We start from the raw sequence: 12,081 nt of genomic DNA, 5'->3' as shown, positions 1-12,081 counted from the left end.
CCGCGGTGGCCGGGGAGGGGAGGGTGTCCTTCCTTTGGTTAGGTTTTTTTTTCTTTTCTTTTCTCTGAATATACAACCTTTTATTTTCTTCCAGATTTGGAGTTTAATTATACAAAGAAAAGTCAGGTTTTGTAACCTAAAAATATTTCCTTATTAAAACTATATTAATACTTTTGCAAACTATGCAGAGAAGATAGGGACACACATATGTGCATGTATGGAGCTGCACGTCAGCCACGCCGGATCCCTGGGTGGGGAACTCCCAGCGCGCCCTCACTCATCTGTGAGGACACAGAGCTGTCCTTGTTGAGGCGTACACAGTCAGTCTGGCATGGTCAGCCCTCTGCCATGAATGTGTCTGTTCAGTTGTTTGCTTCTTAGAGCAGACAGTGACCTTCCTCATCCACCAGCCATTGGGGGAGGACGAGGCCCATTCTTTTGGGAGGCTTTCCTGCTGGCTCTCTTCAGCGTGTCTGGAATCAGAGGGGTTTCCATAGCCTCTTCTCTTTTTCACCTCTTGCTGAAGCAGTCTTGAAAAACAAAACCAGAACTCAGCTATTCCTCAGAAGGAATCTGTTACCAAAGATCATCTCCATGGGGACTGACCCTGGCTGTCCAACACTTGTCCATTCGAGATGGAAACCATCTTTGCCCCTTGGTCCCACCTCAAGGGTTCTTCTTTTGTTTCCTTTTCTTATTATAGAAATAATTCATGCTAATGGGCATGGGATTTATTTTTAGAAGTGACAGAAATGTTCTAAAATTAGATTGTAGTGATGTTTGCATGACTTTGTGAATATACTTAAAGCCAATGAATTGCACACTTTAAAATGGGTGAAATGCTTGGTATGTGAATTATATCTCAGTAATGCTGTTTTAAAAAAAATAGTTCATGTTCCTTAAAGAACAATTTAAAAACACGCAAAAAGATGAAATAAAAATGACTATTGACCTCACCCCTCAGAGGTAATTCCTATTAACAGTGTGGTGAATATCCTAACAGATTTTTCCTTGGTGTGTGTGTGTGTGTGTGTGTGTGTGTGTGTGTGTGTAGTTTTAAAACAAAAAAGAAAGATGCAGATAATACCTTTATTATCAAAACTTTGTTAAACATCCATGATTAGAAATTACTAAATAAGTCTAGCTAACAACGTATTTATACTTGTTAAGCACTTACTGTATCTCAGACACGATTCAAGTATTTTATGTGCATTTCATTTAATCCTTATAACATTTTTATGATAGAAACTCTTTCACCCATTTACAGAGGAGAAAATGTAAGCTTAGTTTTCTGTGATTTCCTCAAGGTCATAGAGGTAGCAAGTGACAAAGCCAGCACACATATAAAATCTATTCCCAAATTATCTCCCTTTAAGATTGTACCAATTTACATTTCTCCCAGCAATGTAGAAGGTGTTCATTTTTAAACCATGCACGTTGTCAACACTAGGTATTAACTATACATTTTTTTATGATGAGGTTTTGAACATGTAAATCTAAAAACCTGAGCTCCAAGCCCAGATATAGGTTGTACGTATTAACTCATTCTTTTGACCTTTTGATAAGTAAATGGATAGCCATACACTTAACAGAAATGAGTTTATATTCACTTCCACTATACTTTTTTGGGGGCTGATGGGAATTGGGGAAATGCATACAAGTGTATTTATATTATGTAAATGTTATTTCTGTAGAAAAACGAGAAGCCGTAAACTCACTACAGAAGGAACTAGCGGATGTCCAAGACCATTTGAACCTAGCAAAACAGGTAAGTTTAACAAATGTAATCTTCTAGTAGTATCCTGAAGGTATGCAGACAATTGGTTAAAATAAAAGTCAAATCAAGTAGGTTGGTTCCTTTTCATACCAGCAGGTTCCATAGGGCCATTTTTAAGACACAAACACATATACACGAAACTTTTGATGCAGAGCAGTGGTTTTCTCATTTATTTTCAAAGTTTTACTCAAAGATAATAAGGAAGATGGTAGCTAGAACAGAGCCTAAAATGCTCAACCAGCCCCTTTAGGGGCTTCGGGCACCAGATGGACCATCTCTTACTCTTGGCAAAGATAAGGCCCGCACAGCTTAGCTCAGATTTGGTTACTCTGAGCAGCAGGGTAACTGCCAATTTCAGAGTACCTGGGCCTCCATCTTGTCAGATGTTCAGTAAAGCTGATTCTTGACCCTTCTACTTTGGATAGTCTTAAAGATAATTGTCATCCTATGAGAATAGTGCAGTAATTTCGGTTTCAGAGAACCTCAAGCAAGTTCTGGGCCTCAGTTTCCACTATGTAAACCAGGGGTTGGATTGGACATCTGATTTCTTCCATCTGTCTTTAGTAATCTAAGATGTAAAACTTGAAGTATTCCATCTTTAAAAAATTCTTACACAGTAGGCTCTAATGAGTATTTTCTGTGTTGTTGAAAATATAGTAAATTTCTAAAAATATATATATATAATAAATTTCTCCAAAAAGTTTAATTTGGGTTCCTTGCATAAATAAGAAATTATTTTCTGAGCTTTTCAACCCACATAAATATTTCAAATAGTAACAAAACCATGACTTTAGGTTTATTTTCAATGAGAATTAAGCCTTAGTCACAGCGCTCCTTAATCTTCTTAGCAATCTTGTGAGGTGGGTGTTGTTTATTCCCACCTCAGTGATGAAGCAGCTGAAGTTCAGAAGAACTGGGTCTCTTAGGTTGGGACATCTTCTGTCCTCTTCTTAGACACTAAAAAGAGGAAAGCTGATGATTAAATTGCATCCTGGGTGCTTTAAATAAGTTTTTTGAGAGAATAAATGATGTGGGACTTTCATGTTTATTTTGTCAGACTTGCTGGATCTCAGGAGGGGCATTTGCCAGCCCGAGGGCAGATGGCTTTGTTAATAGTTTCCATTTGTTCTTTCACGTAAAGGATGTGCTTCACACCACCCAGCGTAAGGACATGCTGCTCAGTGAACAGACCAGGCTCGAGAAGGGTATCGGTGAGTGGATGAAGAAGACTGAAGACTGCCGCAAAGAAGGGGAGACAAAGCAGCAACAGCTTCAAGAGCTTCGGAACGAGATTGAAGAAAACAAGGCTAAGCTAGCCCAGCAAGAAATGGTACCACACATTTATGATTTTACAGAAAAAACACTTTGTCACTTGGGTGAGCTTCTCCCGGCTGAAGCTGTGAAGGATCGCCCATAGGACTAGTTCTCTTAACCGCCCTGTGTAACCAGGAGGATTTTACACCAGCGTTTTGCTCTCTCGGTATTAATATTGGGACCATTAAGACCACAGAACACGGGTCCTGTAAAGAATCTTGCTGGCCCCATGCCACCGGCCGCATGAATCTTCCTCGCGCGGTGGCCAGATAGTTTTCCAGTCCCAGCCCGATCACCTCTGTAAAGGGAACTCACTGTCTCTCACTGGGCTGTTTCCTGCTTTCTCTGGAGCTGGAACCTGGCTAGCGTCTGCGAAGGTTCCCTCATTTGGGATATAGTGTATTTGTTATATTATGACTGTTTGTTCTCTATTAAGATGTTTCAGAGACTCCAGAAAGAGCGAGAATGTGAAGAAAAAAAGTTAGAAGCCAGTAAAGTGGCTCTGAAGGAGCAGCAGCAGCAGCTGGAAAGGGAGTTGGGCGAACAGAAAGGCAAGCTGGACCAGGTGCTCTCAAAGCTGCTCTTGGCTGAGGAGCATGTGAGGACTTTGCAGGAAGAGGAGAGGAGCAGCGAGACCCTGGAGAAAACGCTCTCCCAGACCAGTATGTGTTCCCAAATACGGCTCTTTGGGAGGGGGGCGGCACTGGTTGTCTTGCCAGGTGTGTAGAGGAAACCCTGAGCCCGGCCATGGCCCAGAAGGGGTCAGAAGGTGCAGAGTGGCAAGGAGATGCCCCGTTGGATCCTGCTAGCCCCAGGAGAGGTGACAACAGGTTCAGAGATACAAGGCATTTGTCTTTATGGAGATGGGAGTTGATCCTGAGACTGTGTGGTCTTTTTATCCGACCATACTGCCTACTTCAAGAATGGTGCCTCAAGGCAGAGAGATGTTAAGGCAAAGAAGTTCTAGAAGGCACTCTGAAGGCTTTCTGTGAAGAACGCTGTTTTGAGCTTTGGAAATGATGATCCATTTCATCTCGCCCAATCAAAAAACAATTATCAACAGTTCTACTTGTGTCCAAATTTGTCATAGTGAATGGTACCAAAATACAGGTATTTGCTTTTGGGTCTGTTTGCGCTCTCTTGAGCCATGTATCAATGACAATGACATGGAAATCCAGGATAAATGATAGTTCCCACAGCAATAAGTGATTTTTTTCTTTCTTAGGCTTCAGGGTTTAACAATGGTCAGAAAATGTTCTCTGGTGAACTTGGTGGAAGGGTTATTACTCCTTCCTCCCCAACTCTTGATTACATCCAGACCAGCAGCTTCTTTATTTTCTTTTTTCTTTTAAAGATTTTATTTATTTGAGAGAGACACAGCACAAGCAGAGGGAGAAGCAGGCTCCCTGCTGAGCAGGTAGCCCCATACAGGACTCCACCCCAGAACTCTGGGATCATGACCTGAACTGAAGGCAGACGCTTAACCGAATGAGCCACCCAGGTGCCCTAGACCAGCCATTTCGTTGTGAAAATGAAACTTAACTAACATATGTGTTGAGTCTGACCACACCTGACATGTGAAAGTGAAATCTTGGACAGGGTGTTACTCCAGAGTGTGGGTATAAAAATCTATTTTAACTGTCGTCGTTCTTTGTAAGCATCATTTATTGAGTACTTAATGTGCACTATGCATTTGCATATAAGATTCCCATGGAACAGCAGAAGTAGGCTCCTCCTGTATAAAATAGGGCTTATGCCATTCCAGATCCCGTGTTGTTTACACCACGCTGCCTCCCGTGAAGGAGAAGTATGTGTGCACTCCCTTTATTAAAACCCGGGTTTATAAGAAGTACTTCAGCCATCTATTTCCATGTCTCCTGCCCCTCAGGATTGCTGTTTGCTCTCACTGGTCCCTGATAAAGGGAAGACAATAGCTGTCTGTCACTTTGGGATCCAACCCTCTAGGGCCCAGTTTTGTCAGGAGGCACCTTTGTGAGGGCTTTTACCTGGGCCTCGGATGTGGGTCGGGGGGATTCGGAAGATCCAGTGATTCCCGAGTGAGTGGCATTTCCCTACCTGCCCATAGCGGGACCAGGGCCTCCACCCAAACTACTAAAAATGCTCATTTCAGAACGGCAGCTTTCAGAACGGGAGCAGCAGTTACTGGAAAAGTCAAGTGAGCTGCAGGCTCTCCAGAAAGAGACAGACTCTATGAGGGCAGACTTCAGCCTCTTACGGAACCAGTTCTTGACAGAAAGAAAGAAAGCCGAGAAGCAGGTTGCCAGCCTAAAGGAAGTACTGAAGATCCAGCGGAGCCAGCTGGAGAAGAACCTTCTGGTGGGTACCCACTGCCCTGACAGCTCATGAGGAAGCACCACATTTACATTTTTAGACTAAAACGCTGCTTTGGAGAAAACAAATTACCTGGCAGCCCAGTTCCTAACTCAACTGTTTTGTGTGTATTGATGCACAGTGTGATCTTGAAGCTGATAGTGGGCTCTAGCCCTCGAGAAGCCGAACAGACAGTGTCAACATGAAGCAGAGAGCACTCTCAGCAAGGAGCCTCAGCTCACACCTCCACTGACAGGGGCTGCAGCATTCTGGGGGGGGGGGGGGGGGCGGGGGGCGGGGGACGGCTTAACATGTTTGCCCATCTGCAGTCACTGCTCACAGATTTTTCTCATCCTGCCCTTTTTAGTCAGATTAGCTTTAATTTTCCTTAAACCAAGGAGCTCAGTCTGCCATGCTTTTATCCCTGAAATCTATTTGGGATAAAATTTGGGGAGGTGAGGGGTGCCCGAATGGCTCAGTCGTTAGGCGGCTCTCTTCAGCTCAGGTCATGATCTCAGGGTTCTGGGACTGAGCCCCGCATTGAGCTCCTTACTTGGTGGGAGGCCTGCTTCTCCCTCCCCTACTCCCCCTGCTTGTGTTCCTTCTCTCACTGTTTTTCTCTGTCAAATAAAAGTCTTTTTTAAAAAATGGGGGGGAGGGGATACTCTAAGTCCACAGAGATTTATTTTGGGTGGAGACAGTTGGGCAGTGGTAGAGACTGTCACAGGAGTGGATTTTCTGACACCCTCTGGAGGAGCTGATGTATGTGAATGGGTGTGTGTTTCCCAGACAGTGGGAAATGGGTGTTTCCCAGAGGGTGACACGCTTACCACTAGTGATCAGCAGCATGACTGTAAAGATAACATGGAGGGGTCTAGATTTTCATCCTCCGGGTAACTCTGTGAGGATGACTGTTGTTCCTGTTGCAGTAATGGAGGCTCAGGAAAGGAAAGGAACATATTATCAAAGGTAATGTTGCAGAGCTATGATTCAGACTTTGGGCTAACAGATAACAGATTCTGACCACCTATGTACTATAGCTCTACCACAGCCTCTCAAGGCCGGTAGTGTTATCCCCACGTTACAGCTAGAACCCCAATGGGAAACGGACTTACAGAGCTAGTGAGTGTGTAAGGCAGCAGTGCACAGCTCCATGTGCCAGAGCCCAGCCGTGTCCTTCCTCCTGCACTAGGAGCAAAAGCAGGAGAACAGCTGCATGCAGAAAGAGATGGCGACAATCGAACAGGTGGCCCAGGACAACCACGAGCGGGCCAGGCGCCTGATGAAGGAGCTCAACCAGATGCAGCATGAGTACACGGAGCTCAAGAAACAGGTGCGTGCCCAGGAGCCCCTGCTGGCCGCCCGAAACAGAGAAGGCCTGGTAGACATGCTCACTCCCCATTGGGCAGTTTTTGTTTCTTAAGTAGCTCTTTTAATAGGAGTATTTCTTTTTAGAAATTATGAAAGCTGATTATAAGAATGTCCTTTAAATCAAATCTGTTTTTTTAGTCTTAAAATTTAGAAATGCACCTCTATAAGAGAAAAGCATTTGTTCAAAATGTACTTTTAAAATCCCCTTAAGTTCAGCATCTTGTGTTTTTGAAAGAAAAATAGCAGTTCTTCAGCATGAAATTTTATCATGTTCCAAAGAGCTGTGTTGAAATGTTAGATTTTATGTCAGAAACAAGTCTAGAAGACCCAAATGCCTAGGAAGGAAGAAATGACCCAGCAGAAACCTCTGATACCCTGTGGTGTAACCAGGCTCAGAGCAGTTCACACTTAGACTGGGAGAGTCTAATCCTACGTGGAAAGTTCCATAAGTACATGACACATTAAGCAGTTCAATTCCAAGTAGCTCCCAAATATTACCCACTCGAATCTGACTCTCACTCTTCAGATGACAAACCAAAAAGATCTGGAAAGAAGACAGATGGAAATCAGTGACGCAATGCGAACACTTAAATGTGAGGTGAAAGATGAAATCAGAACAAGCCTGAGGAATCTCAACCAGTTTCTCCCAGAACTACCAGCAGATCTGGAGGCTATTTTGGAAAGGAATGAAAACCTAGAAGGAGGGTTAGAAAGCTTGAAAGAGAACTTTCCATTCACTGTGAGTGAGAGACCATCACCTTTTGAAGAAAAATTGAATTTTTCCCAGACTCACATAATGGTAAGTATATATCCTGCTGCTCTTTGGGCTTTGCTAGAAGATAATTTGTTCCCACCTCCCCCCAGATAAGCTGAAAAATACATGTGGAACTTGGGGAAGGCGGGAGGAGGGAAAGGCTAGCAACGTTTAGGGACTCTGATGTTTCCCTCTCCCTCTGAAAAAGGATGAACACTGGCGTGGAGAAGCACTCCGAGAGAGACTGCGTCACCGTGAAGATCGACTCAAGGTTGCCCTTTAAAACAGTACAGTATGAGATGGTTGGCATGTTGAGGACAGTGGGAAATTGCTTATCACGACATACTGCTGCCATTCCCTCTGTTACGGCATGAGCAGCTTTCTAGATTACATGGCGGAAGTTTAGAGAAGTTGGCATCACACAGTAAGTGGCAGGGGTTAGCATTCAAACCATGAATTGTGGAGTTAAGCCCAGTGTTCTGGGTAATGCTTCTTTACCTCAGCTAAAACTGACAGAACCTAAGGACCTGGGACAAAAAATAGAGATACAGTGATAAACAAGAGGCTCATAGACCAGTGGTTGGGGGAAAGATAGGCTTTGGGTGTCAGACAGAAAGTTGTTTGGCTCAGAACATGTGGAGTCTTGAGGCCTGTGAGACATCCAGGGCCAATCTCTCCATAGGCAGCTTTCAAAGAGTCTAGGATTTAGCGATCAGCATTGACCTAAAGATTTGGGGGTTAACAGTACAGGTGGGAATTGGAAAAATGAAAGGAAGATAGAATGAGAGGGCAGAATGTGTTTGGAGAAAGGCTTCATACACAGCATGAACTGGGAGGGAGCCATGCACTGTGTTGAGGGAGTGGAGGTCCTTGACATCCAACAGCTTCCAGCCACATGTGGCTACTTTAATGTAAATGAATTCTATTAGGTTAAAAGTTCTTCAGATGCCACAGTTTTAGGGCTATTGAGTGGCTGCTATATTTGACAGCACAGATAAAGAACATTCCCATCATCACAGAAAGTTCTGTTGGACAGAACTGCTGTAGACTTGGAGAGAATCCTTTGAAAGAAACAGCAGGGGGGCAAGCCAGAAAGTAGCGTGGGGTTGAAGACTGGAATGCACTGTGAGAGGCACTGAAGATATCAAGTATAAACCAGTCTTCTGCTAAGTCTGGGCAGGAAAGGGAGAGAAGGAATCATCATTTAACGAGGAGGCCAGGGATGCAGAAATCCTAAGTATTGTTGTAAGGGAGAGAACTGAGCAGAAGGCCCAGTTAATGACAGCACAGCATGGTACAAGTTCTACGCACAGAGAGAAGCCACCAGCACCTTCTACGTTTATATATTTTTTAGGACAAAGGCATTTTCAGCAGCCCTTCTTACTTTATGATAATCAGATCGGCCCATCAGTGTTAAGCATGAGGAAGCTATGGAGTACATTTCTTCTGTGTAAAACCCTAAATTTTACCGTAATCCTTTCAGGCCCAGCTTCGACACTGTATGTCCAAGCAAGCAGAAGTGCTAATTAAGGGGAAGCGGCAGACAGAGGGCACGTTACACAGCTTGAGAAGACAAGTGGATGCTTTAGGGGAATTGGTCACCAGCACTTCTAGAGACTCCACATCGTCACCTGGTCTGTCTCAGTTGGAATCTTCCCTGGCTGAGGACTCTCAACCTGGACCAAGCCAGGTAAGAGTACGTGCTGTTGTAAACATAAGAAGCTTTAGGGTCCCTAATCTATCTAGTGGAGACTCAGAATGCCACAAATGCCACCTTCAGGTCTCTGGAAAACTGAAGACAGATTTGCTTTCAAAACTGGTCCCTAGGAAAATGGAATGGAGCGGTTGGTGGATCTAGGAGGAGGTCAAGGTGATGGCTTAGGGAATGGCCTGAAATTGGAGGCTGGATGAGCCGTCAGGGATACAGGGAATTCTCCTGCTGAGCTCCATTGCTGGATTTCCTTGTTCTCTACTCCAGCCGTAGAGCATTTAGGCTGCAAATGCTTAGTTTACAGTTTAGTCTGTAGTTTAGTCTGTTAGTTTAGTTTAGTTTAGTTTAGTTTAGTTACAGTTTAGTCTCTTAGTTTAGTTTGTCCATCTCCCTGCATCTCAGGAAAGGATGCCTGGCTGTGCCTTCTATTCTTCCTCAGCAAAAGTTTGAAGTCAAACCTCTTAGCACAGGGTGTCTACAACCCCTAAAGTTCACAGAGCCTTTCTGTGTGAGACCTTGAGAAGGTTAACGTTTAGGAGGAACATGAAATAGACTCAGGGAATCGGTCAGTAGTGACCCAGACCATTTTTGAGTGTCTGTGTGTATTAATAAGCACTTTACATGTATTATCTCATGTAGTCTTTGTATCCTAGGAGGTAGGAAGTATGCCTTTACTAGATGAAGAAATTGTGTAAAATGAAAAATGTCACAGCATAAGATGAAACCAGGACTTCGGGGCTCATCTGTCACTACCACAGAGCAGGATAGCATATAGCTGAGCCACAAGGAATGTTGAGAAAGAGCTGCCTCTTTTGTAGGCACACAGCTCAGCAGCAGCAGATCCAAGATTTGAATGTGATTACCTTAAAACCTTCTATGGTGGGACCAAATCAGGCACAGGCCAAAACCATCATGAACCTCAGGGCAGGTCTTAAGAGTATCAGGAGGCACTGAGTATTGCAAAGGTGGGTTTAGAGATGAGACAGCCCAGAGTCGTGGAAGAGGAGTACATGGGGATCTGGGTGCCAGGTTTAGCTATCAGCTTGGGGTGACAGCCTGAAGAGTTCAGGCGCTCGGGATGCAGGAGAGTAATGGTGTTGTTAGAGACGCAGCAGGTAGGGGGAGGTCTGCTAGAATTCTTTTGGAGTCTGGGGTCATAATCCAGGTTTAAGAGATGCAAGCTTAAACTAGGCTGGAGTTAGGGGCTGGCTTCTGAGCTGTGTTTTCATCTCCCTTCTTTTCAGAGCTCCTTCCAAGTTCTACAAGGTCCGTCACAATTACTAGACAGTTACCGACACTGATGCCATCCCCAGCTTCCTGCTTGCAGGGTACATGTTACAGAGTTCTCTTAACTACCACTTTCAGTTGGAATATCCTGAATTCTAGCTTATCTTACAGTCCAGTAGATTTTTAATTTTACTTTTTTTTTTTTTTTAAGATTTTATTTGACAGATCACAAGTAGGCAGAGAGACAGGCACAAGAGGGAGGAGGCAGCAGGCTCCCTGCTGAGCAGAGAGCCTGATGCAGGGCTCGATCCCAGAACCTTGGGATCATGACCTGAGCTAAAGGCAGAGGCTTTAACTCACTGAGCCACCTAGACGCCCCTTAATTTTACTCTTGAATAATTTTGTACAGTGGCTCATCTCCCAAGTATTTTTCCAAAGAGGTACTCAAATACGTATTTTACCTGTTAGCCATCATGAGCTGTCACTTATTTCTGTTCATTGAAGACTTGTTTTTACTGTTCCACGAAGGCATCCTCTTTGTTTCTGCAGGAAGAGAACTGCTCAGCCGGGTGAGGAAATCTTGGAGGAAATCCCTTCTCTACTACCTCACCGTGAACTGGAAGGCCGCTTGGTTTTGCTCCAGATGCGGGGACCTCCAGCACTGCACCTCCACTATAGCTTAGCTCACATGCTGTGAACGCTGGGGCTTCTGTAAATCACATGTACATATGGGAAGAGTTGTATACAGTTTAAACCTGGATGGCTGGGTTTTTTTTTTTTTTTTTAGCTTTGAAATGTATTGCCATAAAACCATTGATTATAATTGTAAATTTGAGGCTACAAACTGGTTTAAATCTATAGCTACAAAGAAAAAGAATGTACTCAAGCCCTTCATTTATAGTGTCAAATTTTATTTTTGGATTTTGTTTAAAATCTATTTTCATATGAAAATAAAAGATAAAATAGTCTGTCATCTGACTTTTCATTTCATAGATCTACAGTAAAGCCATCAAACGTTTACCTGTGTTCCAAGAGAACAGCAATTTCCAAATGGCTCTCCATCTTTGGCCCAGAGATTGAAGTTTGTTGTACCTGTCAATGAACATACACCACATGGAAATATCGTTTATAAAACTACTATACCTGAGGTGCTTTTCCTCAACCAAAATATTCTTTGATGTAAAATTAGCAGAATCTGACCCAGTGGTAAATTCAAATTGTGTTTGACTTTTAAATCTTTGAACTACTGTAATTAATGGCTCTGCTTCATGATCTACAAATACATTATTTCTCTAAAAACAATAGCAACTGTCACAAAGACTGTGTGGCAGCAGACTTCTTCTCATGAGTAAGGGGAAGTATGAAACTACATGTTACAGGTTTTAAAATACTCCCAAGGCCTGTTTTTAGGCCCGCAGACAGCTTATGAACCATAACCATACAGTATGGTGTGGTGCAACCATCCCTCTCTACCCCAAGGAGGGTTATATACCCAAGAATTTGGTCAGACCTGGACCATTAATTAAGATATGGGATAAACAGAATTACACTAAAGGCAATGGAAGTGGCATAAAATTTAACACACAGTAAGTTCTA

At 43.5% G+C, this 12,081-nt stretch overlaps 1 protein-coding gene across 6 annotated transcripts in view; it reads left to right on the top strand.

Moving 5' to 3' along the window:
* CNTRL (centriolin) overlaps window positions 1–11,458 on the top strand; it is an 88,833-nt gene extending 77,375 nt beyond the window's left edge. For 3 of the 6 annotated variants that reach the window (XM_059141616.1, XM_059141614.1, XM_059141619.1), the window contains 10 exons: window positions 1,695–1,768; window positions 2,919–3,107; window positions 3,528–3,753; window positions 5,223–5,428; window positions 6,615–6,755; window positions 7,320–7,592; window positions 7,756–7,818; window positions 9,031–9,237; window positions 10,503–10,586; window positions 11,035–11,458. In XM_059141616.1, coding sequence (XP_058997599.1) covers window positions 1,695–1,768; window positions 2,919–3,107; window positions 3,528–3,753; window positions 5,223–5,428; window positions 6,615–6,755; window positions 7,320–7,592; window positions 7,756–7,818; window positions 9,031–9,237; window positions 10,503–10,559 — 1,436 coding nt within the window. In that variant the 3' untranslated portion in view covers window positions 10,560–10,586; window positions 11,035–11,458. Of the gene's footprint in view, window positions 1–1,694; window positions 1,769–2,918; window positions 3,108–3,527; window positions 3,754–5,222; window positions 5,429–6,614; window positions 6,756–7,319; window positions 7,593–7,755; window positions 7,819–9,030; window positions 9,238–10,502; window positions 10,587–11,034 lie in introns of those variants that run through there. The other 3 variants (XM_059141617.1, XM_059141615.1, XM_059141618.1) reach the window with 3 other exon arrangements.
* The last annotated feature ends 623 nt before the right edge of the window (window positions 11,459–12,081 follow it).

Source organism: Mustela lutreola, chromosome 12, assembly GCF_030435805.1.
Source record: "Mustela lutreola isolate mMusLut2 chromosome 12, mMusLut2.pri, whole genome shotgun sequence".
NCBI classification, from domain to species: domain Eukaryota; kingdom Metazoa; phylum Chordata; class Mammalia; order Carnivora; family Mustelidae; genus Mustela; species Mustela lutreola.
Note: the sequence above shows the minus strand (reverse complement) of the source record. Positions and strands in the feature narration are given on the sequence as shown.